Here is a 26,691-nt window from a genome sequence, read left to right on the forward strand (position 1 = left end):
TAAAGAATATGAACACAGTTTAATTAAGAAATACACCCATGGTCACATTATGTCTGTGAACATAAGTTCAGTATTCTCACTGCACAACTTCCACATCCGTACATTCTACAATGAGGAAGGAAAAAACATTGGTAATCTTTAATGGTTACATAATTTCCAAGAAGTATTAGTGAAGAGAGTAGTATCCTTTTAATGTACTAGGAAGTTAGTGCTCGTTGCTTTTAGCAAGAAAAGGGATTATAAATAGAAGTATCTGAACACTGGGGGAGGGAAAAACTAGATCCAGAGTGTTTCACAGAATTAATGCTTTCAAACAGTACTTCAACCCAGTAGGAGAGCAACCAGTTACTGAAGGTTTCATTTTACAATGAAAGACATTTCAACTTAGAGTGTGATCTGACATAGGACAATTATGCATATACACAGATTTCTGCCTTTTAAAACAAATTGCATTTGTAGTGTTTGAGTCCCTTACACACAGGCACAAACTTTGCTAGCTTCTCTTTCCCTTTGCAGAAGTTAGTGGGACTGTGCAATGCTGGAGCAGTAGTCTAAGATATCCTGTATAGTGAATTCCATAGTAATTCCTGATCCAGGATAGCAGCGAGCAATCAGCCCTTCAAAGTGCTTGTACTGACGTATAAACTCATCTTGCATAGAATGCCATACAACCTGCCAAAGAAAACAAACTTTAGAAAATGCCAACTGGCACAAGGCACAGAATGTAAGTTGCAAGACACTGGCTCATTAATTGATTCTTAGTACAGTGAAGGTGATATTTGAAAGGTAAAGGTTGCAAAAGAATCAAGGTGCAGTTAACTGAGTTGAATCATTATCAAAAATTATTTTTTACCCATTGGGTTTCTTTTAAGACCTTAAATGTTTACATCACTCCTACCAAATTTACACTTCAAAGTAGAAAACAGGAAAGGACATGAGGGGGGTTTCCCTAAAAGAGGTTATATTGCTTTTGTCTTTAAAGAAAGAAAACAAAACAAAACCAGAACAGTGTAACCAATTCACAATAAGACTTCTAAAAGCCTTTAACAACTGCTTAAGTCATGAATCAGTAATAAAATTTACAGAATATTGTAAAAATATTACATAATACACTATCAGAAGATATTCAATCGAAAGTATACGCTGCTACAGAGTAGCAGTTACATTTCCATATCAGATTAGCAGTTCAATTTAAATCTGGTTCTCTCTTCTTTCAGCATGCCCCAGAAATGGAAATCACCCATTAATGGACAATTAGGGAATCATAAAGGAACCTTCTTTGTGACCTCTCTCTACCATTGTAGTTAAAAATCAGTCCATTAAATCAAATGGAATCAGCATGGGGTTATAGGAGGTCCAGCTCAAAACAGTCAATGTTGTTCAGAATTATTCTGAAGCTAGACGTGTCCTACATGTGCAAAAAACATATGCAAAAGCCATAATAAAGTTTGTGCAAATATTACAAGAGGTTCAGCTTATTCTTTTTAAACCATGATTTAGTTTACCTGAAGTAAGTTTTCTTCTTCACAGAGATGTTTGTCTACCTTCTTGTAGAGATTATCCAATCCCTTCTTTACTTCCTTACCGGGATATTCCTTTATAACTTTACGAAGCTCTTGTTTATTGAAAGCCAGCTGATAACTAACTTCTTCTTCACGTATACCTTGAGCCACACGAGCTTCAACACCTTCAAAGAAATGCTAATAATAATGGTATTATTAGTGTAGATTTCTGATAGTTATTAAATATTACTACACATACGCTTGTTTGATGGCATGTCTTGCTTCTGCTTGACAATATGGCTGCTGTGCGTTCCCTCCATTTTTCTTTTTAATTAGGTAAGGTAGCATTGCTCAGCCATAAACATCAGAGCCCAGCTCACTGATCGATAAGTACCAACATAAAACCAAAATTAACCATTTCTAGAAGTAATCAAGCTTTTCTTTGCAATCCTGTAATCAATACTGAATCATCCTCAAACTCCTCAATTAATGAGATCACAGCCTAGGAAAGCGCTGGATCTTTAAGGTAGAAACTTTGACTATTCATTTGAACAGGAAATTCTCTACTTGCACCATAATTATACAGCAGCCTTCTTTTCTTACCTTCCCCCAGCAGGTAGCTCAATTTATCATTCAAAACAGAGGGAAGTATGCTAACAAAAATCTGTGTAAAGCCACAACATCAATTGAAGTTGACAGCATTAAAAAAGTTATTTAATTCTCAACAAGCCTTATGTTTAGACTGTCCCTTTCTGCGCCTGTCTCAGAAAATGACTGGCTGGAAGTAGCAGCAGGCTGAAATTCTTATAGAAAAAAGCAACTAACTTTGGGAAGCATTCAGTGGGCAGAACTGAAATATTTTGCGGCTAAAGCTCAATCATTTGGTTTAACAACTAGCTAAACATAGGACATACAGGACTTTCTTACAAGAGTTACAGCAATATGTATTGTTGAATGTTTAAAAAAAAAAACCTACTTTTCTCTGCAGCTGAGGAGGAGAAAGTTATTGCAAAGCTCCTGATTAGTCATGAAGATAGTCTTGGAAGAAAATAACCAAGTTTTTCATGGCAATGGATGGTACTTATTAACCAACAGTTGTAAGTGTCTTAAATAGCAGGTTTTGAAGGAGAAAGAAATGAGGGGAAAGTTAAGAATACTCCTGGCAGTCACGCTTAAGTCTAAAAAAATACAGATAGCGACTATGATAGATGCAATGATAAGAAGATAAGACCTTAACCAAGGGAACACTTAAGAGAGTTAGCCCACTCCGTATCATTCAAATGTATCAAACCAAACCAGAATATACTTGCATTTAATTTCTCCAGAGGCTGTCCAAGTGAATAGATTACATAGGACTGCAGATGATCAGTGTATTTCTGCTTGGCTTCTTTTTTCTCAGACTCAAGACAAGAAATTTTCAAGCGAGAAAGTGTTGCAAAAATACGATGGAAGTTCTCCATCATGACCACATCCCTCGGTGTTTTCTGGCTTTCGTTTGCCACTTTCTCAACTGGAAGAGAAAAACAAAACACAGAATGCTTAAAAAACTTGAAGGACAGACAAATTAAAAAAAAAAAGGAAGAGAACCACAATAATATTGCAGGAGGAAACTTGGGATTTTATGTTGAAAATAACCATTTATATGATTGCCATAACTATTGTTAAATGAATGAATATTTGAGAGACTTCAAGAGAAGCAATATACATGTACTGATTGTAAGACTATGGAATTTACATATCAAAAATCACTTAAGAGGATGGCTTCAGCCATAATGAATGCAGTTAAGTCTCTATGCCTGCTCATCCATTAACCATTTTGCCGAGACTACCAAATAAGATGCCTTCCATGAAAATGATTGTTTATGGCACACATTCCTGGGCACCACAGTATCAATGAACAGAACTGACCATTTCAGTCAGATCACTGAAATATCAGGAAAAATCTGCTACCGCCAGTTTTGGTCTTCCCATCTCTTTTCTTCATTCTGCCTGAAGTACTACATCTTTCTGCTTCAATATCACTTTCAAGTTAAATAACCTACTGCGTTAAATGGAATTTCCTGCTTGCACTGATATTATACATTGGTCTGACCTTGATTTATCCTCATTCTTTATTTTTATTTCTTTCTTCTCCCTCATCATAATAACTTGGGGAACAAGTTAGCTCTGTACTCATCCAAAACAGGCTTTTTCATGCCTGATTCGCATCTTCCCTCTCAAATCCCTTTTAGAACGTACTTTCTGAATTCTTCCTGCACTAGTTATTCTGCCATTGTATAGTTCTGCCTTTCCTCTTCTGTTTGCTTAGTTTTCTCACTAGAACTGTACCTTCTGAAGGACAGATATTTCAGGTGCAATCAAATAACATTACAACATTTTTTAAAATCCACTATCAGCTAGGATGCTACTGCTGACTACACATGGACTCTAGTCAACTGTACTATGAAGTTATATCTCCTCAGTATTGTATAATATGTTCAGAACCACCGTGCTACAGTGTCTCAGATGAGCTTCATTGACACCATGTTCTCCTCTTCCTCTCTTTTTTTAGAGGTATGTCACTGGCTGGGAAGTGCTATAGGTGGAGCCGTTTTAGGTAGGCAGGTAAACCAGCACAGAGATGTTTCCTCCCCCCGCTTTTTTTTTTGTTGTTGTTTCAATTCTATAAAAATCTCCGCCCACTCGAAGTCTAAGGAACAACAATATTCTAGACTCTAGACTTTTTTTTTTTTTTTTTTTTTTTAAATAGAATGGCCAAAGGAGGGGTTTGCTGTCAGTTTTCTAGAATATAATGAGGAAAATAAGGAAGGCTGGAGAAGGACACTGCTGTGACAGGTTGGAACACAAAGGACCTAATCTGCAAAGAAAGGGGCATATTCATAGCCAGAATTCAAAGGCTGAAGTAGGTCTGGATGTGCTCCCTTGAGGGCTATGAAGATGAACGGCATTAGGTCCACATGCCAAGGATCCTGCCCAGATTCAGCTCTTCAACTAGGCCATGCTGGGGGAGAAAAGACAGGAAACCATTTAAGGTCAGACTTGTCGTGCTGCTGCCATCTCCTCTCTTCCTCTAGAGTCCTGGCCAACTTCAGGGAAGGTAACAGAACCAAAACAAGGCAACGGTGTCTGAGTAAGGGGAAAGGAAGCTGGTATGAAGTCTGTTCCACGCTCCTCCCGTACACATTCCTCAGAGAAGTGGATCTTACTAGCTAGGAATCCCTGCTCTACTTACATTATCTCTGTCACACCATTACTGTTTAATTAATTCTCAGTAGTCAGCTGAAACCTTTAGTGCTTTCTCTGCATCCTTTCATAAAGCAGTAGGATTATTATTTCAGTATTTTTAAAGAAAAAGGCTTAGTAGCTGAAATAAGTAATAAAAATGAAGAAAAAAAGAAAACAAACACTGCAAGTCTGACCAAACATATTGAGCACTGATTCTTGTCATAACTGAAAATTACTTTTCAGGTATGCATAAAGGGAATATCTAATACTTTGCTTTAAACAAATATCAAAGTTTACACATGCTTCCTTACTGATGATAATGAGATTCTGAAAATTTCAGTACCACGTTGGTCACAGAGTTTGGGATAACGAGTACAGACTCTTCAAAAATAACAGTATATGTTAACTGGAGAAAAAAACATATATATAAACAGGTCAGAGAATCACTTTTAAGCATAACCCCCTCAAAAGACCTACCACTCACAAAAACAGCTCTAATAAGTTTTATGTAGGCTTTATCTAGATCTCCTCGGCGCTCTGCGTTTTTGAAAATCGATTCAGCAAGGCCTGCAAACTCTTCAAATTCAGCAACAAATGGAAGGATCCCAACTTTACTCTTCTTTGAAATTTTTACTTCATCCATCTGTTTCATTTGGTTACTCTTAAATTTAAAACAAAAAGAAGTCAGTCTCCAATATATAACTTCACACCATGTCATGACCAGAAAAAAAAAAAAAGTCAGATAAACTGAAAAACTGACTTTCATTGAAACAGGGAAATCATTTTCTTTTAAGAAGGATCTCTACTTAAGTCTTCCTCCATTTTTAACCCCCAAAAGTTTGTTATGAGGGAAGGAAAAAAAAAAGGGGGGGGGGGCATTGGAGAAGCATATAAAGGAAACAAGCAAAGTTTTCTGGCTTTTGTTTTCCTTTCTTTCTTTACTGGGTATTTAAATAAACATGCTCACCAGAAGCAAATAATACTTGGACTTGCATTCTGATAATCTAACAAGGAAACAAGGAACTTTTATTTTCTGATTCAACCAAGCAAACAGATTCCTTTTGCTAGGGGAAGTTTCTTTAATCTTCTGCTGAAATCTTATTTCTGAGTATTTTCCAAGAAAAAGTCAGCTTCATTCACGACCAGTTTACTGCTTAAAGTATCTTCATCAGTATTATTATATTGGCTTAGACTCAAATTACATTTATAACAAAAAAATTACCAGTTATACCAGCAAACGTTTTCATTAAACTTGCCATATTTTATGCAACGTGGCCTACTGTATTAGCAAAAGCGATTTTTCAACAGTAGGAGCTGCCTCTCCTACTGCCAGAAGATTTGCCATTTTATCTGTACCAACTTCTTGTTGAAAGAGAGAGAAGTAAATAAACGTGTCGAAGAGACGTGTATTTGGCACATTATAAGGGTTTTCCTTCTCCCCTATGAGCGTAAGACTAGGGGAGTGAGTTTGTTTCGTAAGTCAAAAAGTCAGAGAGCTGTATTTTACTTGATTTACTTTAGTAATTTCAGCAAGAGTACAAGTTTAAATAAATAAATAAATAAATAGATCAGCTAGCTCACAGCAGTGAAATCCTGAGAATGAATAGTCTTATTTCTTATAAATAGTTAAGCAGTCAGGAAAACTGGAATGGAGAGGGAAGAGAAACACAACCACCAGTTACTTACATTTTTTTTGAAAGTGGGACCAATACACGGCAATAAAGTCACTCATTTTCACTTCAATTTAAAAGCAAAATCTAACTATAAGGAAATGCAAAACCAGACTGGATAGGGATAGGCTTTCTATGGTGTTTTAGTCCGCTTAATCAGAATAACTAAAAGAACTTACAATGCATTTATCAAAGTTTCTTTTGACAGTCACCAAAACATTTCCAAGTGTTGTGCTGAGAAAGGAAGCTGGGTCCACGTTTTGTGCTGTCCATACATGATGGCTCATCTTAACTAGCATATACAGGGAATTGAAGCTATCAATCTTGTCCCCCAGTGCAATAAGATTATTCAGCTCAGGTTCAATACAGCGAAATATTTTTGTCATCATTTGTCGGATCATATCCTTCCTGTTAAAAAAAATATATATATAAAACAAAAATTATTACTCTGACAGTTTAATAGCCTATTTTACAGCTTGCTTTGATATGTATTCTTAGGACAAATTTACGGAATATAATAGTCACATTTGCATTTAACAGGTATCAGGGTTTTCAGAATGCTGATAAAGAAAGAATAAAATACTAAGGCAATACAATAAAAACAGAAGGTCACAGATATAAAATACTCTGAAAACTGTTTTCTGTGTGGAGGCTGCCACATGCAAATTTAGAATTTTGCTAAGCACATTTTGCATGGTAACAAAGCCTTGTTTCCTTTCACTTGAAAGCTACTAGAGTATTAAACTTTTTTTGTTCTACTATAGTCAGAAGCATTCATCCTGTATACAAAAAATTCAAAATTTATTGACACATTCAGCGCCTAGTTACAAATTCAGAGTTCATTATTCATTTTAACTGAAGGAAACAATGTATTTTTATGGAGAAAAAGAGATACTTCAGAGAAATTCATGCTCAGGCTTAAAAACTAAAAATAAACTACATCAACACATACTCAGATGATATAGTTTGAGGACCACCAGAAGCGTATGATCGACATGAAGTTCCTCCATCCATTTCCTCTGCTTCATTCTATAAGAACAAGGAATGTATATACAGGAAGCTGAAAGGTTGGCTCAAATTCTGCATTTAACTGACAAGTACATCTGAGAAAAACACCACCACAATTATCAGCATTTTGTTTTTTTTTTCCAAAGAAGGAAATACAATGGTTTGCAGGGTTCTGGCAGAAGAGTTCTGGTCAATGTTCCCTACAATAGAGCATTATAAACACTTACCTTCCATTGCCTTCCTACATAACCTCATGACATAGTACGCTTAGCCTGGCTTTATGAGGAAATAAGGCCACGGCTAAAACATGTCAGTCCTCCTTTAATAGATCTTGAATTGACAGGCCAAAAACACAGATCCTGCCAGCTAACAGAGAACATGAATTAGAGACAACCTGTTTCATATAACTGCCAAATAAATTCACAAGTTGTCCATCTCTCTTGCTAGGCCTGTTCAACATTTTTGACTTAGTGACAGAATTGGAAGAGCCATACCGTTGTTGTTCCAGGGACGCTCTGATGTTGCTGTAGTTTGAAAAATTTACTAATGAAGTCCTGTTCTGCTAGACACAGAGGCTCTAGCTCACTTAATACTCGTTCAAAAATCTAAAAGAAAGCCAAATGTTTCATCAACATATTGAATAGTTGGAACAGTCAGAAACACTCATTTTTTTAACTGTTTGTTGTATAGGATTTTATACTTTCAATCTTTAGTAAACTTTATAAGACTGATATAAGGCTGACTACTTGATAGAAATGGAAACAGCTCATATTTTTACCTTCATAAATGTTACCTGCATCTTAAACACAGTTCCTTCCCATTCATATAAAATAAGGAAAGATGAAAAACAAAGGAACAATAAACATTTTCCCACAATGAGTAGAGTCTTTCAGTCTCAGTCCGAGGAAGTCACGATGTTGCAAATACATTAGCACTTCAATAGTAAGTCATGGGTTCAACCACTCTATTTTCTCCCTAGTTACCTCCCTAGGATGTAAAAAGCCCAAGGGAATTAAAATAGGTGAGCTGTGCACGTAGAAGATAACTGCTCTACAGACAAAGATGTAAATTACATCTTTAGAAACCAACAGCAAGTTTCAAACTGAAATAAAAATATTCATCATGATTTTTAGACTTAATCTAAAATGAAACAGTGAGTATTTTGGCAATAATTCATTATAATTTACTAATATGAATTACCCATATGGCAAATCAGGTTTTAAAGTCAGATTGAAATTATTTGTCTATTATCTTTACACACTATAGTACATTTTCTTTGCAAATATTTAAAGATTACAACATACAGTAATTTACATAAATAAAACATTCTGGCAAAGTAGCAAATCCACACTACTGAAAATTCCCCAGAAGGAAAAATAGTAATTAAAAACAATTGAACAAATTACTAGGTCAGCTCGATAGCTGACAACTCTGTATGCTTCAGTCACACTTACCTTCCCCAATAGGTGAGAGAAAGGTCAAAGTAAGGTGAAAAATAGAACCCTTACCTTTTAAAATAATTTTATACAAAAGATTATCATTTTAATTCTAGACGCATCATTACTACAGCAACTGGTACGTATTAACTTGGAGTTAGATTATTATAGGCATATAATATTTCCTCTCAGAAAAAGTTAGCAAGAATTTGGGGAAGGCAGAAAAGTACTCTTTTCCATCAAATAATTCGATATAGAACAAGTAAGTTATTTTTATCTCCTACTCTGAGAATAGGCTTTTCCCCCACACTTAGATGTTAATTCCACAAGAAATGAGAAGTACTGACACTTTCAAAGGTTACTTTTCTAAATAGATGCCAAGGACACTCCAGCAATTATTTGTTGCCACTGGTAAAGCAGACCACTTTGATGAAAACTTTCATGTGAAACCAGTATAAATGGTTTTACCTTATCAAATTTTGTTCTATCAGCCACATCAAGATCAGAGGCAGACATGTTTCCCATATCCAACAGTGAGGATGACTGAGACCTACGGCTCCCCGAACTCTGAACAGAGAGTTTATTTAGGCTAGAAGTAGATCCAGTCAGTTTTCCAGAACTTCCATGGAGACCTATGAAATAAAAAAACTGTGAGGGAGCGAAGCAAAGGTAGAATAAAACACTTGAGAAGAACAGATCCATTACAGAATGCCTGAGATGAGAGTTGCTAATAGTCCTACATCAATACCAAACAATTAATTGAGCCTTCATCTAAGCTGCAAATAACGCATTATTTTCTTATAACAAGGTAAATGAAATACTTCAGCAAGTTGCAAAGCTAAGTACATGGTAGCTATAAAAGCCTGCACTGCAAGTTACAGAAAAAGCTCAAAAGGAACATAACTGTCAGGTACAAGAAGCACTGAGATAGACAGTCTCCTTGAAAACTTGGAAGCAAAGACCAGTTATGATCTTTGTGAATGCAGTTTGGGCAAAGACTGCCAGTAAGCATGAGACTTAATCTACAAGGAGGAAGAAATTAAAAAGCCTTATGTACACACAGGCACTTTCCATCTTCTCTTGGACTTGATCTTCCCACTTTTAACATCCTTTTGTCTAAATAGTTTACCCTAGCTATTTTTCCTCATCTATAGCACCACGTATACTCTACTGCTGATGCTCCCTCCTCCCTTTGATCATAATGAACATCGAGCTGTTTCTCCCTGATATTCCAGGGCCTTCTCTTAGTGGTGAAGAACATTTGGGTTTTTTTTGAATTTTGGAAATGTTGGAACGGGGTAGAAAAAAATAGTAACAAAAACAAGATATCATCAATATTTGATCCACAAGTAAACTTCTCAAATTTCAACTGCAAAGAAACTTAAAAGCAATCTCGTACCATTTCATTTAATTGCTATATTCTCTCATAACTGTCATGCTCTAGGGACAAAGACAAGACAAAGTTTACAGGTCTAATAAAAGATGTTACCTCAACCTACTGCAAAAGTTGGAAAGCTAAGACAAGCTTTCAGGCACAAACTTTAAGATCAATTAGTAGCATGGGAAAAGCAGATGGTACCTTTACCTGCATACCTTGTCTTAGCCAACTTTTATGTTGAACAATTTCAGTTGCACTTCATCCTTGCCTTGCAAAAACAATAATTCTGCTCACGTTTATTTCATTCTGTACAGACTGCTTTAACGTTAGGTAAGTGTTCCACGATGCAGCACTACATCTTTACATTGATACACATGCATTGACAATACCAACTAATGCAACTAGTTATACTCACTCTCAGTTTCCTGTTTGACAGCACTTTCTTTTCGAGGCAGTGTAGCTGGGATGGATTAGGTTGCAAGCATCAAAGACAAAGACAAGTTAAAATGCAGTTTGCACAAACCATGCACAAGATGCAAGTTAAGCTCTAACTGGAAAGAAACATGCAGAGAACTGTAAGCAGCAAGTAACTACATTGCAAACACATTTAGTTGGAGAGGTACTACTCTAGAAATTCAGTGTCTAAACTATACGGAAAACAGATTAAGTATTAAACTTTACTTTTACTTATATGCTTTGTTCAGAGAAAAAGAACGTTCTTCAATAATATTTATTTTTCAGTTCTCCCAAACAGAGAGGCCCATTAAATTACTTTATTTGCTAGAGTTAATATTGCAAGAGACTCAGTTTCCAAGATCAACTGCTATATGGACACTAAATAAAGAAATAAAAATAAATTTATGTAATTTTCTACTGAGTCAGAGATATCTTCCACCTCTTTAATTAAATGAGCGAGCCCACCAATACTGCAAAATCATTTTTAACTTAACTCAAAGACGACTGGCCAGCCTGTTGTGTTTTACTGTTGTTAGCAACTTGGATGTTTGCACAGAGAATATACCTATGTTATTCATGCTGCATCAAAAACTGATGATTGCAGATTCAGAGAGGATGAAAACAATAAATTTACAGTAAAAAAATTGTTTTTATATTTTTGATTGTCTGTGCAGAATAAAACAATTTCCTCAAGTGGACTTCAATCTGAAATTCAGAGTAAATGGGCATGATAAAATTTCCTCACATTTGTAGTAATTAGAGACTCCCTAACCAGTAAAAGGCATTTGCATACATACACTAAAAGCAATACATGGGATTAAGAAGATCTTGATGAGGATGGATGCTTCAGGCCCCCCAAAATGGAGCAAGCAAGCAAGACCTACTGTAATAGGATAAGTAAATACTTCTAAACGCCACAAACATGTCTTAAATACCAGATGTTCTCAAGTAGGCAATAACACTGACAATTTTAATACTGGACTCAAATTTAATTCCAGTCTAGTTTTTTTGTTTTGTTTTTTTAAATAGAGTTTTAAGGCTGATATATTTAGAACATGCATCCGTCATGCATCAGTCCCAGTTCTTCAGTCTCCAATTCCCAAGTGCATGGGACCACACTGCAGAATGCAGAGAGATGCATGCAAAGTTCAGGCCCTGGACAATCAAAGGAGCCACAGTGAGTACCGCATTTGAGAAGCCACATCATATAACCATGAAACAATAGTAGCACTCTTTCCCACACTTGATTTTATGGTATTTAAGTATCAAAGTCTTGGCTTCATCAGAAGAAAAAACAACAAAAATAAGACTGTAAGACAAGTGTGAACGCTCATGACCCAGAATATTTTTGCCATAAAAATGCAGACAGAGAACCCTACGTTAACATAGAATGCTAGAAGAATTCTCCCAAGCGTCCCTTCTGCATTTGAGGCATTCAAATAGCAGTGCTATTCCCAAAGCACACAAAAAAGAAGGATAACAAAAAAAAAAAAAAGGAAAAAAGGCAAGAACACACACCAAGGCAGCTCAAAATCATGTCTTCTTCAGTGTTAGAGTACAACTGGCGCATTATACACCTAACGTTATTCCTTAAGTATATTATTAAGAAATGATACATTTTGAATTAATGTGCAACTAGAAATATTATGATCACTACCTTAAATGTATAAGCCTCCTTGCAAATTACACATTATAAGCTGTTACAAAATAAATACATCACTTGATATTTAAATGTTGAAATGAAACCATATTAAATAGAAACAGCTTTTTTTTTTTTTAAAAAAAAAAGCATAGTTCGTTTTCCTTCTTTGCGAACAGTACCATTAAGAACACGATGAGTACTGAGGAGCAAAGTTTTCTGTAAGAAGGTGGTCAAATTTGCTTGTGGCCTCAAATACGCAGCCATTAATAATCATTATTTAAAGTTTACTAATCATAACATTAATAATCCTGGCAGAGTGCCCCACTGGATACAGCTTCCAATTTTGGCTTTATTTAGAAACTGACGCCTGCCAATTTTTGGAGGACTGAACACTTGGGTCAAGTTTTCCATGTCAAGCAGTCACCAACAAGACTCAAACAAAACATACCTTTTGGTATGCTTGTGAAAGTGTAACTTGTTACAAAAGTAAACATATCAAGAGCACTAGTAACAAAAAATTCCTTTGCTACACTACTCCTGGACTCTGTTTTGTGCAACTTTTAAACATTAAGTTTACACAAATATACAACAGAAACCTTCTAGGTGAAGGCGCTTAAGTTCGCGAGTTGAATAACCTTCCTCTAAAATGGCAGCCCTTTAAGACACTTATAGAAGTCAAGAATAACTGTCTCCTCGCAAATGCTAATCACAAAAGATACCGCAAGATAAAGTGTTTTAGAAATCGATTTATATTAAGGTGCTTTGTTCTTAGAATAAAATAGCTTTTCAAGACTTATGAAATTAACTCTCGCGACTGAGACACACTATGGCACCGCCTGCTCTCCATGGCCAACAGCCTGCCAAGGCTTTCTTTCCAGCTCTCCTCCCCACCTTGCCCCAGTCAAATCTCCACTCTTCTGCTTTCTTTCTCTCATTACTTTTTCCTGCTCTCTATCACAAGCCTTCAAAGCATCAGCTCAAGATCCAAAATTGGCTTGACAGAACCTACTAGCTAAACCTGCACTTCACTTCTGAATTTAGGATTTAGAAACGAGTCAACTACGGCAAAGATAGGTACCTCAAGCAAACAAATTTTGAAAGTGTACTTTAAAATACAGAATAGCTAATATATGAATGCACTTATATCACTGCTGCTTGCTAAGTGTCCAGGTTATTTTTAGAATCGCTTCACTTCCATGCGCTCATTTTTCCCCTATCGGGGATGCGTACTCCCTTTTGTTGAAAGGCCTACAAATTAACCAAGCACGATTTCTAGTCCTAGACTACGCATGTCAATCCCACTGAAAACACAACAAAATACACAGGTTTCCTCAGGCAGAATTAACGTTAAAACTAGCCTCTTCAAAATCCATCAGAAGCAGAAACAGCAGAAGGAACACATATGCATACTTCCCAAGCTTTCTTTAACAAGAAGAGTTATCTTTCAAATTTAATCCAGTAATAAAACAGGGTAGCTCATTAAAAATTGAGAGTAGATTGGAGATCTGACAAATCACATCTTATCCTCTGATCTTGCCCAATATAACAAGATTTCCATTGCACTACTTTGACGTTAGGGAAGTCAGAAGTTTTGCCAACCATACTTTCCATCCACCTCCTACCTTGCCAAACACAGCCAGCTTCCAGCTTAGGCATAGGACAGCACTACAGTATCGGCTCTAGATGTTGTAATGAGTATTTTATATGTAAATAATAAAAAACAAGGGAAAATATATGCCTCCTAGAAGCTTACCAAACTTTTTTCCTTCTTTGGTTGTGCCTGTCATCTTGATCTTGGCAACTTCAAAGAAGTCTTTTATTTCTCTTTCATATAGCCGTGATAAATAATCCATATAATTCTTAAATGAAAAATCAAAAGTTAGTTAACTGTTAGGTATACATACTACGTTCTATTACAATCAACTCATTTTTAACAACCAGCATGCAAATAAAATGTACAAAATATACTGTTTTGGACATGTATATACACACAAATACATATTGAAGTAGGTGATATCCATTTTGCTGGAGAGTTCGCAGACAAATAAATCAAAAGCTGCTATTTCCCCTCCATATGGAAATACATACATGGTGGTACATACAGTAGTTATTGGTGGTGGAACAAAACTTAATCCAAGGTAGAATGGACAGAATTCAGCACTATTCTCCCCAGTCTCTTTTAATAGACTACTACTACGCCAAAAAACCAAATAAGATACCATTCCTACACATCCTCTTGAGTATGTGGCTTCCCTAATTACATTCCCCACCAGGGAAATGGAAGACCAGAAAAATCTGAAGGGCACAAACTCCGATTGCCTACTACAAGACTCAGTAAACTGCAAATTCATTTTTGTTTGAAACATTGCTGAAAATAATTTCAAAAGACAAGAGGTACAACATCTGGAAATAACTTTGAAGATTATCCATTTTTAGATTTTACCACAAAGGGTTAATTTTTTTTAACTTATGGACAAAGACTACCCCAATAATCTGTCGTCTCCATAATCTGTCGTCTCCATTTTCCTTAGAATTCTGTTACTTAACACATACAATCTATAAAGCTGTCAATTTGATTTTTTTTTTTTTTAAAAGAAAAAGATGTTAGCTTTTAACCGAATGTTTGACTTGCACTGAAAGCAAAAGAACAACTACCTCAAAGCCATTTTAGGAGTCTAACTTAAAACTTCCATTTCATTTGGGAATACCAAAAGCTTCAGAGGTCTGTTGAACTAAAAATATCATGCAGGCAAATAAATACACCGATATGAAAATAGCTCAATTATTCTTCTTACTGGATGGTAAAATGGCAAACCGCTTTACATAAATATTGAGATTAACACTGTAGGATGCTTCAGAACAGAGATACATAGAACCTGGAATAAAACATGGAACGCATCAAATACCAAAGCAAAGTTTCCTATCCCAAAGAGGAACAGGAAACGAAAGACAGTGAATTACTTTTAACGCAAAGGAGTATTCAAGAAAAATGCCCCCATATACAGGCAACTCTTGACTTTTGTAAAAATAATAAATTATGTAAATTCTCTAGAAGCATCTGAGCATTTCACATACCTTCGTCAGACCTTCATATTTTCCGTAGTCTGTGTTCTTAAGCCACTCCATCAGTTTAGCGTAACGAAGTAAATCTCTGTGAAATGGATGATGATTGGGTAATGTCAATTCAACAGAGTGCTGGGCAAGTGTGGAACTCTGATCGTGACCCTTAACAAAAGAAAGTATTCAAATAAATCTGGGAGCGCTATACAGATACACTAGAGATTTTCTGAATAACAAACAACGACAGCAGCCCACTGAGACAAACAGAAAAGCATCAAAAGCATCTTGCGTAAAATCAAAAAATTACCTCAATTTCGGATCCCCACTGTAACATGTAACTTTTCAGCTGGGGTCTCTAAATATTATCCTAATACAGTCACTAAGATACTATCGTTGTAGCAGCTAATGCACCTTAGTAGGCTTGCTCATTGTAAGGCCCCAATCGCTTCTAACTTTGCCTTCAAGAAAATTCAATTTGGCATTTTTTGCAGGAGAGCGCAAGACTGAAGGTCTAATAAGAAGAACGTGACTGTTTCGGAACAATGTAAAGGATTATTACATTATTTTTCTTAGCTAATAAAAAAAATTGCTTTTTTTAAAGCTGCTTCTTTTCCCCTTTGAAAACACCAGTTCACACATGCTCAGTAAACATTTACTGGAGTTAAGCAGTTTAGGACATGCAGCATAAACCAGTCCTTTAGAAGCAAGTTACTAGCTTTACGTGCCTCCTTCCTTTTCTCTGGGGGATCTTCTGAAAAAAAAACAGTAATCCTCTAAGCAAAGATTGCACTTCACAGCAAGTTACGATCTGTCTTTTTAAGCTTTCAGCTGCTCTTATTAGCGACATACGTAAACGAGACACCAATGGACTAGTATAAGCCCATATTAAAGACAAAAAATTCCTAGAGGGCTTCATTCATTTATTCTCACAGACAATCACGAAGGTTCACACTTACTGTTAAGTTAATTTCTCTTCTAAAACAAATTGAAATCTTGTAGTTTGACTACAAAAAAAAGCTAACTTTGTAAAGTGTAATTATTGCAACATGTAATTTGGAATTAGAATCCAGCAGTAGTCATACGGCTGCTGAATATATAGCACATGTAATTGCTGAGGTCATACTCCATACTGTAGGTACTTGGCATGCATCTATTCATAACAAATAGATTAGAAGTAGACACCTGGCACACAAGAGAAAATAGCACAGAGATACAACGTAGTAAATTAACAGTGAGGGTTATCATCATTTGTTACAAGTGAGTTAATATATGTGTTCAGAGTATAAGAGAGTCTCTTCAACATGTCTTCAACAGTTTTTGTTGAAACTAGATATAGAAAACTATTTGTGGTCATCTCTTCTAACCCCTAGCATGCAACACTTATTCCTAAGTACGCACTTTCATGTTTCAGTTCATTTTAGTTTAAAAAAAATTTACCTGATGGCTTCCACAATTTCCTTTGTTAAATCAGTCCAAAGGCTAACTAATGTTACTGCTAGGAAATACTCCACTATCCAGCCAGCTTTTTTGCTTCTTTCATCTGACTTTACATGCATGTTCTTTTACTAAAATAGATTTTTGCTTAGCATTCACATTCTTCATAAAGCTACATATGACAAGTCCCTTCCCAGTCTATGCCTCTTCCCAAGCCAACTTCTCCATTATTACCTTTCTGTTTACAAATATTACTGCAATTACATGTAACTGTTATATCTGTACAGTTGTAGAAATATTATAGTTTCCTGAAAATACGTTTTCTCCATACACTTCAGTACTTCATTGTCTCTTAGCAACTCCAGAGATCAGACGAACGTTATCTAACACACAGATAAACAAAGCTTGAGAGCAGATGCAAATACCAGAAGGGAAAAGAGGCAAAAATCTGATGTTCCACAAACAGTAAGGATATATTTCTTATTTGTAAAGTCAGAGATGCAGCTGCTAGTTAGATAAGGCAAGCTTAAAAAAAAAAAGTTAGTTACAAAAGCTTGTGTCAAACCTCATGTACTCACTGGAACTGAGAGAGAGTAGGACCTGTTATAGAGCTGAAGTAGGGTCTGAGTAAACTAATTGGAGATTTGAAAAAAAAAAAAAAAAAAAAAAAAAGATGCTTAAAGACATCCATCCTCAGGAAGCAAATCTCAGGACAGTGATTTCTGAATATTTCAAATATAGGTTCAAAAACAAGGCTTAGCAATTTTACTTTGCAAGACTCTTTTTTTTATGGCTGTTGAGGCCCAGACAGCAAGAACTCTGGCATTACCAGGCTCCTAAATCCTTAAAATTTACCATTTTTTCCTCAACTAATTAAGCCTTAGGCTAAAATAAATCCTTATATATTTCAGAGGTGTGCTTAATGCAGATATCAAACATACTACAGATTTTTTTTTTTCCCCCCTGTGGTAAACATCAGATTATTTCTGAGGTCTTTATAGTTTGATATGTTTAGTAATCTCTCCGCCCAAAATGCCTCTAGCAGTCCATTCACTTTCTGATCGCACCAGAGAACATGTCCAGTTTCTGTTGGATGGTTCCTCTTTCCAAAAAAAAGTCTGTGACTGAAAATTTCAGATAAATAATTAAGTTAATACCTGCTGAACAAACACGCTGTTCAAATGACTGGCAAGCCTCCGTGCAAATTGTTCACGCAAGTCACTAAATCGCTGTTGTTGCTCTTTGACTGCATGAAGCATATCATGTCCTAAAAGCAAACAAAAAGAACCCCACAGAGTACAAAATATATAGTTATATAGCATATGTGGGAACAGATGGGACCACAGGTAACAACTCCCTCAGTGAACAGAAACAACATCTAAGAGCAGTTGGAAAGGAACTTACAATAAAGGCACTCCCATAATAAACGGTGTGTGTCAGACTGTAGTCTAACAAAACCATTACCTGGACGAAGAGCTACATTCATACACTGCAGAAGGGCATCTGCGGCATTAGTGCAGGCCTCAATGCCTCGAGATGATGTCAGATCTCCCTCCTGAAGGGCCTTTATATGACCTTTAGCCAAGTCCATATGATTCTACAAAATAATAAATAGTACTATTTATAAGCCACAAGTAGGTTAGAGTTTAGCTTTATGCTATTCTGCTAAATAAAGAATGATAAACATAATCCTATCATTATAAAAACTTAAGCAGTTAGTGCAAAAACAGAACAACAAACTGATTTTAAACAGACTTCACACGTGGTTGCTTCATACGAAGGTGACAACATAAAGGACTTTATACTTAAATCTGAACAGCCCTGCTAAGCACAACAAACATGCTTACCACTAAGAACTCTATCTCTGACAGTAGTTTTACGTTGTTGGTGTTACTGAGATGGATTAGGTGGTTGCTTTCTGAAATTTGATCCATTTGTTCTTTTACACTCTGAAGCATTTCTTCGTAACTGCTCAACTTCATCTCAATCTGATCAACTTCCTTCAGAGCTTCATCCAGCAACTTCATCAAAATATTCACCTGTTTCTCAGAGGCCATGATTGACTGGATATTTGCCTACACAGAAAATTAAGCCATAAGATTCTAACAGACGTTTTTGTATCTCAAAAGCATTCTGATAGCAATGGAGACAGAAGGGGATATCAAACACACACTTTTCAAACTCTTGTTTGAAAGAGACTGAACAATTTAAGCCTTTAATACTTTCTCATCTAAAGTGCTACGGAACGTAACCCCTCAGTCCATGACACTTAATTATTTCATATGGAAATGATAAGAAAACAAACCTGTTCTCAAGTTCTCAGGATTCAAGTATTTGTCTGCATAAAAATAGATATTGAACATAAGAATCCCTATTACACTGGAACGTTTTATAGCTCCAGAAAACAGCTTAAGTGGTAAGATCGTCTGTTTCATTGCAAGACCAACTAACTATGTTAACAGCCATTTTCCAATAGAAGATGAACACAAAACTTGGCAACCGGAGGAGTTTGAGCGTTCCCTCAAGACTGTGAAAAATCTGCGGCATCTTCTTACTTCTCTAAGCAACAAAACACTGGAAGGTTCAGTTGTTTAAAGAGCAAAATAACAAATAACATAGCTGAATTCTGCAATTTTATGAGATTATAAGAGTTTCCTAATTATCCTCTAAAATAGAGTAATGTTTCACATTAGACATGAACACCAATGCCTATTCTCTCTCTCCCCACATCCCCTCCTTCAAAAAAGAGAAGGGGAAAAAAAAGGAGAGAGGTACACACAGATTGCCTTCCTTTTCTATTCTCTATGTCTCATTTGAAGAGGTAAGGCTCATCCCAGAAGATCTGGAAGGTGAACAGTGAATTCCAAGATCTTTAAAATCTGATAGGAAGTAGTATGAAATTCTGCTTAGGAGTAGCAAAACAAATACTTACATATGTACGTTTTTAATAAATACGCAGCAGGATATTACCTACTATTTCAAAGGACCCTACACAGTCAGTATCAATGAAAACAGTTTTACATGCCAACACACCGTACATTAGAAGAAATTTTTACCCCATCTAGCACTTGTAGCTCTCTAGACAGCTTTTCTGCAAAGGCCTCAGCATTAGAGATGGCATATTCACACCCTTCCATCATTATTTCAATATCCTGTTCCTCTCTTGCATTTAATTCCTGGTATTCATCCACAGCCTCTTCATCACCTCCTGCTACACTTTGATTCTCTCCACTTGGAACTGATTCTTACGTAGAGAAGAGAAATAAAATACATGTTATCCAAAGCAGAAGGCCGCAAGCACTTTAAGAGCACTGAAGTACGTTCACCTATCTTTAAGTAGATGGATCCATTAAATCACTTTCAAAACAAGCACCTGTTACCTAGATAAACTTTGCTTTCAAGTCATATCTCAGTCTTCTACGGATTTCAATAAGATTTCCAGAACTGGTTCACGACAGTGACGTCCTCCCAAATATGTAACATACGCAAAATACAAATAGCCACCTTCCTGTACTGAATATATAAAGGGACATATTGCCTCAGTTCATTCACCTCTCATGCTGGTAATGAACATCTGCATATTTTGCAGCACTATTCTGGAATTATTAGTGGAAATTTCATAGAAATTAGAGGCACTCTTTTGGTACATAGCATAAAAAGGGAAAGATACTAAGGTTAATTAAGAAATATATCATAAAATAAGTAAAAATTGTCTTGATGCTCAAGGTAAGTTTCCATCACAGGAAAAACAGTACTGAAGGAAATGAAAATTATATAACTAAATTTTTAATGAACTATGACTTCTCACTGCAGCGTTTAATTAAAAAAAAGCCATTCATAGGCTAACAAAGTTTACAGGACATTAACGTAGTCCTGGTGGAAAGTGTTTAGGACTTCTGAAACTTAACTGCCATCTCTAGCAATTTAGTAAGCTATTCAAAGCACTATTTAAAAAAAAAAAAAAAAGCTAATTATGAAAAATTGCCCACAAAGAAGAATAAAGGAAAAAGGTGTTACGCACCTTCTGCAACTTTAGGTAGTTCTGGAGAATTAAAAGGTATGGAAAAGCAGAAGAAAGGAAGCAGAGAATGTTAGCTAGGCAAAGCATGTACAGTGTGTGTATTTTTAAGCGGCAATAAGTTGAATCTATTAATTTTGCAAGGACTTGAAAAGTTACTGGTTGGTGAGAAACAACTTTTGGTCAACACTGAAAGACGCAGATGCTCTCCTCCCTGTTTTATGCTTCTAAATACCCAAGTTGTTCTGCACAAATCAGTCTACGGTTTAATATCAATCAACATTTTGGCCACTTCTGATAGAAGCAGTATATGAAGTGTCTGCTCGCTAGTCTTCACTAAAAAATTTAACTACTAAAAGATATTGTGAATGTAAAAAAAATCATATTTAACATGAGTGTACAAAATACAAAGTCCTCTTAACATCCAAGCAGTCACTTAAGCTGCACTTTCAGCAGAATTTAACAGATGTTTCACAGTTCATAAACCAGAAACCAAATTTAAGCCTTACATAAACTTTAGCATGCTACACAAATGTCACTTTTTAAAGAATTTTTCTAGCTCAGGGCAAGTGAGAACAAAAAGATTTGTTACACGTTTAGGCCTACTAAACCGTACAGGTAGGTTTAGTTTTGTCAAAGAAACAGAATATCCTAAAAATGCAATACACTTACTGATATTTAGAGTTTCATTCACGTATTATTTTGTTCCAGTTTTGCAATATAAAATATGCTTTCCAGGCGTCTTGTTTATACGAAGACTTTTTAAAAAAATATAAAAAGAGGAGTAAAATTTAAAAAAAATCAAGATTAGGATTTGTTTACTCAGTATACCTGTTTTACATTGATAACAATCGAACTTTACACTTAACATACAGTTGTAGAAATTTACCTTCCAAAAGCTGTGAACTAACATTAATAAAGTCAATTTTCTTTCTAAGATATCTCTGATTGAGCTTCCAGATACATGAAATGAAAGTGTTCTTTTCCACTGTGCTGCTTGCCACCCATTTGTACACTTTGTCAAAATGTAAATCAAATTCAGGATTTTCCTGCAAAAGATGAGATAATTTACAGGCTCATCAGTCACAAATGATTCTCTGACCAGCAGAGACTGTTTACTCATTTAATTATTGAAATGACAGGATAAAATGAAATTACACAGACGCCAACCTTAAACTGATATGCTAGCAGCGGTATGCATATTCACCTTAACGAAGAAGCTACACCATTACAAGAGCTAGTAAAAACCATGAAGAAAACGTCTTCTCAAGCTAGGTAAGGTGACAGTAACATATAACACAGAAACCTGTGACGGTTTAAAGAACATATTACAATGCTGTCTCATCTAAAATTTTGTCCTCAGAATGACTAATGCTGTGCGTTAGCCTTCTGTCACCAAACCACGGCTGGAATTACTGACAACATATACAACACAGCTCAAGGAAACTTAGGGGAACTGTAAAGGAAAAACAATTACGAGGACTTTATATATTTTACAGATGCGACAGCATCTGATATCAGAGGACAAGATAAAAAAGGTCACTTGTTTCCTGCCAGGGTTTTTACCTAGGGTTCTAGGTAAAAAGCTACTACAGAAATATTTTGAAACAAGAGTATCCCCTGAAGAGGGGGATTGCTTTGATAACATTTGATTAAAACATTTAATTTCCTTTCTATAACCATTTATGCACCCACTACTGACAGCAACTGATCACAGGCTGTTTTAAAGATCACAGTCCAAGCATTTTACAAGGTTCAGCCTCCTTCTGATGAAAAAGTTATTGCTTCAGACGTGCATTAACTTCTTATTTCTACATAGTCTGTAAAAATGAAAGCTAGTTTTGCTGTTACACATTACTTATATTGTTACTAATGTTTGTAGGAGAAGCAGCTGGCACACGAAACTGAACATGACAGGAAGTGAAAATTCCTGTATGGTACAATAAAAGCAATTGTTTCTCCTGTAGCTCATACTGAGAAATGTAATTACTATACATCTTTCTGCTCCCTCCCCTCCTCCCAAAAAGTGATTACATAAAATTTGAGTTGTCATCTGACAACTAGTGAGGAAAGGACCCATGTCAAAAAAGTCGCATAGGATTACGTGTTAAGAAACCAAAACGTGACGCAGTTAACTTTAATTTTGACATTTTTTAAATGTCTGAGAGTTGGGTATTCAAAAATTTTTTGCAAGAAAGTTTACAAAATCATTCATTAAACAGCACATGCATAAGTGCACGTTTCCAGAACCCCATTTAACCAAATTCTGTTCTGCAGGAAAAATTCTGAAGGACAGGTTGACTACAAGAGGTGTTGACTACAGGAGGTGTTTATCCTGACTACAGGAGGTGTTTATCCAAAAAGATATTAAGGAACAGCATGGAAAATCTAAAAGCTATCTAACAAGTATACGAATATCTAAAGTAACAAAGCATATTTACCCTACAATTGATAAAAGCTCAGGAGTTTTCAGTTTTGAGGTAAGTAGTTTTCTGGACACCACAAGATGAAAAATTTTCATCTCTGCCTGTTCATGAATCTTAGTTTATGAATAAGAGATGAATTTATAAGGGCAGAATTAGATTATGCTTCTTATTCTGTGGAAAAGAACAGCAGCTCAGGGTTGTATGCTTTCCAACAAACGGTTAATGTCATGATTTAGAGGACAGCTATAAGAGTTTAATCTGACTCTCATATGAAAGAGCTGACCTACACTTTTATATATTGCTCATAAAGAATGTTTTGAGTGTCCTGTCAAAAAGAGTACATGTGGCCCAATAAGATGGCCATGACTCATTTCAAGGGAAACTAAACTTTTGAATCAAAATTTACACAGGACTTGAACCAGAAAAAAAGTACTGGTTCTTAGCACAAGTACTATACAGAACCTAAGAGACGCTCACAGTAAACTGGGAAGATATTCAGAATATTTCAATTCAAGCATACCTGCACTACTCAGACTCAGTTTACTAGGGTTATATTCTTGGGAAGGCTGGAAGAAAATACAATAAACATGTATCATCTTAAACCCAAATTAACACATTATCAGTCAAAGCTGTATGACAATGAATAGCCAAGTTAGCTCTGACTTGGAAGTAAAAGTGTCCCAAGTAGAGTTCGCACTAAAAGAAGTTACACATACTTTAACAGCATCTTTGGCATCAACCACAGCAAGATCTCGAAGCGCCCACGCAGTCTGTCTTTTGTAGAAATCTCCCTTGTCAGACTTTTTCACTTTTACCACGTTTACTTGCACTGGACGTTCCGTTGTCACTGTTAAATGAAGTATAAGAGCAATTTTGAAACACTCAAACTACATTAACATCTGTTTCTGCTATACTTAAGCTTATTTTATATCTGATGAGAACAGAGCCCTCGAAACAAGTTTCATCCTCAATACCCACAGCTCAGTTTAAATTTCAGTCATCCAGATGTGCAGCTCTGCACAGCTTCTCAAGTCCTGAAGCCAATTTATGCCTATTTCTTTGGTGCAGCAGAACTATGGCCGCACTGCCACATCACTGAGGGAACAAAGAAGTCAATGGAGATTCTAGCCTGATTAAAAATGCTTTCTGAGATTCGTCATAAAAAAAAAAAAAATCCAGTCAGCTAATTTACTGATAAGTTGGACAAAAGCACCTTCTTGGAAGAGGTGTAATATAAAGGACGTGCTCTCAAAGGAACATTAGGACTCAGTTAAAATCCTGTGCCTTTCCAGATCCCTCTGTCTTGGACTCTAACCAGCACTCCTTGCTGCATCATGTTTAGGCTGATCAGTCTAGAGATCTACTAAATCTCCTTTTAAGCACCATACAAGGCCTGCTTCACAAGCCCACCCAGTCCAACACAAATAATTTTGATTCCTTCCTTGCAAGTTACAATAAGATCTGAGAGTAAAAGCAAAGGGTTTTGTTTCTGTTTTAATAGAAGCAATAACAGATATAAGCTACAACTAATTTTTCCATTAAAAATGGAAGCATCTGTTTTATAAGGAGCGAGAATAAATATTGTACATAAAGCTAAGAAAAAAGCAAGTGAATAAAAAGGGTGAAAACAAAAATATCATGTGGTATTACGACATACCCGTGGCACATAAAAAGCAGTTTCTCTTCTTTTTGCCTGCTTTGCATACATTCACAATGCTCAACAGGCGTTCATCATTGGGAGTGAAAATATCCCTTTGTAAAGCATGCTTGATTGCAGTCATTTTCTCCCAGCTGAAAAATTTCAAAAATTCATACTACATTCAAGTAGACTGAGGAGGCTACTAAAACATACAATAAGAACATACGTTTAGGTATAGCAACTACAGTTTTTAAAAAATACATTTTACAGGTAATTTAATGAATCATAATCTAGACATGCATAATATAGATAGAAGTCCAACTATTTTTGGAATAAGTCCAAGATAAATTTTAACAATTAGTAACCCAAGTGCTTTGGGGGAAAAGGGCCAATATACCAAGCTGAAATCAGTACTGCTAAGCACTCAAGAGTTCAGGATATTCAAGAAAAATGCTGTTTATATGACATCTCTACGGCACTGTAATATTCCACCGTTAACGGCTTTCTAACACCTTTCCTCTCCTTTCAAATGCTTGGTCCAGCTTCTTCCAAAATTGCTTCAGGTTGTCATTTCAGTTATTCTTCAACAGATGTGTAAGATGAACACACAAGGTACCAACAGCCTGCTAATTTTGGAAATATCACCTTTCTCTTCTGGTCAGGACTTCACCTATTGCTCTAAACCACATTCAGACTGACTGCTGCTACTCACTGATCCTCACATTTTTGCTAAAGCAAAGTTTCTCAGCTGTGCAGAATACACCTTTCCTATAAAAGAGGAGACATCAATCCCAAGATCAGATACTTGACATATAGTCCAACTTCTGTTACTAGTTCAACACTGAGTCACAGCCCCAAAACCTTCACTGTGAGTCAGGACCAAGTACATTACTGCAGTCTTCATCCATGACTTACAACCCTTGCCATCCCAGAGCACAGAAGTAGATACAAGAAGCTGGAGACAAAGCTACTTCCTCAGAAAAACGCTTTGAGAGAGCTGAGCCCAATTCAGGCTCCAATAAGTCCCTTGTGGGATTGCTGGAATAATCTTTTCAATACGGTAATGCTAAAGCCTCTTCTGCATGAAATCTATCAAAGACATCATCTCACAGACAGGAAATATATAGGAGAGATTCAACAGAGCAACTCAGCCAGGCTACTTAATGTGCACTGCTTGGCCTCTCTACGTGTGCAACCAGGAAACTCTTAACACTCGTATATCGTATCAGGTAATAACCTAATGTAAGAGCGCGGCCTAACTGTAAAATTCCGGGGAAGCTCGTTCACAGCCAACGGTCAAACAAAAGACCACTCGTGTAAGAGGAACGCTCAGGAGGGTCACTTATCGCAGCCGCGGCTGGAAACCGCCCGTCCGACACCAGCCCCGCCGCCTCCCACCTGCGAGCCTTGCTGAAAGGGCCCCGGGCAGAGACGCGGACCCCCTGCGCGGCCGCTGGCGGCAGACAGGCGCAGCCCCGGCCCGCCCGCCGCTCCGGTACGGCCCCACCCGCGCCCGCAGCCCGGACACGGCCGCCGGGGACCGGAGCAGGCCCCTCACACCTAGCGAGGGGGAAGGGGCAGAGGATGTCGGTGCCGCTCCGGGAACAGGAGCGGCAGCAGCCGCCCGGAGCCGCCTCGCTCTCACCGCAAACCCCGGGCCGGGCCAGACGGGAAGGGAAGCGCCTCCGCCTCAGGACGCGGCGGCTCCGGCTCCGGCTCCGGCTCCGGCCGCGACCCTCCCCACCCCCGCCGCGCTCTGCCCCCAACGGCCGCCGAGCTGCGCCGCCGCGGCCCCCT

General features: G+C 36.9%; 1 protein-coding gene across 9 annotated transcripts; it reads right to left on the reverse strand.

The window, feature by feature from the left end:
• Positions 1-26,691, reverse strand: EXOC1 (exocyst complex component 1). Of its 9 annotated transcripts, none has more exons than XR_011141056.1 (20): positions 26,540-26,630; positions 24,913-25,046; positions 23,972-24,102; positions 21,719-21,878; positions 20,833-20,853; positions 19,868-20,055; positions 18,659-18,886; positions 18,276-18,408; positions 17,969-18,078; positions 15,393-15,542; positions 14,071-14,176; positions 10,635-10,679; positions 9,310-9,473; positions 7,900-8,010; positions 7,350-7,426; positions 6,577-6,805; positions 5,212-5,388; positions 2,813-3,012; positions 1,506-1,700; positions 1-672 (listed from the first exon to the last, which is right to left on the reverse strand). XR_011141056.1 is itself a non-coding variant. In XM_068942843.1 (20 exons), the coding sequence occupies exons 2-20, from the start codon at positions 25,034-25,036 to the stop codon at positions 520-522; spliced, it is 2,709 nt and encodes a 902-aa protein (XP_068798944.1). In that variant the 5' UTR covers positions 25,037-25,046; positions 26,540-26,630; the 3' UTR covers positions 1-519. The 9 variants fall into 9 exon arrangements, 8 of the variants coding, with proteins under 8 accessions (XP_068798944.1, XP_068798946.1, XP_068798949.1 ...); XM_068942843.1 differs by having other exon boundaries at positions 5,205-5,388; XM_068942845.1 differs by lacking the exon at positions 20,833-20,853 and having other exon boundaries at positions 5,205-5,388; positions 26,540-26,691.

The sequence above is a fragment of the Struthio camelus genome, chromosome 4 (assembly GCF_040807025.1).
Source record: "Struthio camelus isolate bStrCam1 chromosome 4, bStrCam1.hap1, whole genome shotgun sequence".
Taxonomy (NCBI): Eukaryota; Metazoa; Chordata; class Aves; order Struthioniformes; family Struthionidae; genus Struthio; species Struthio camelus.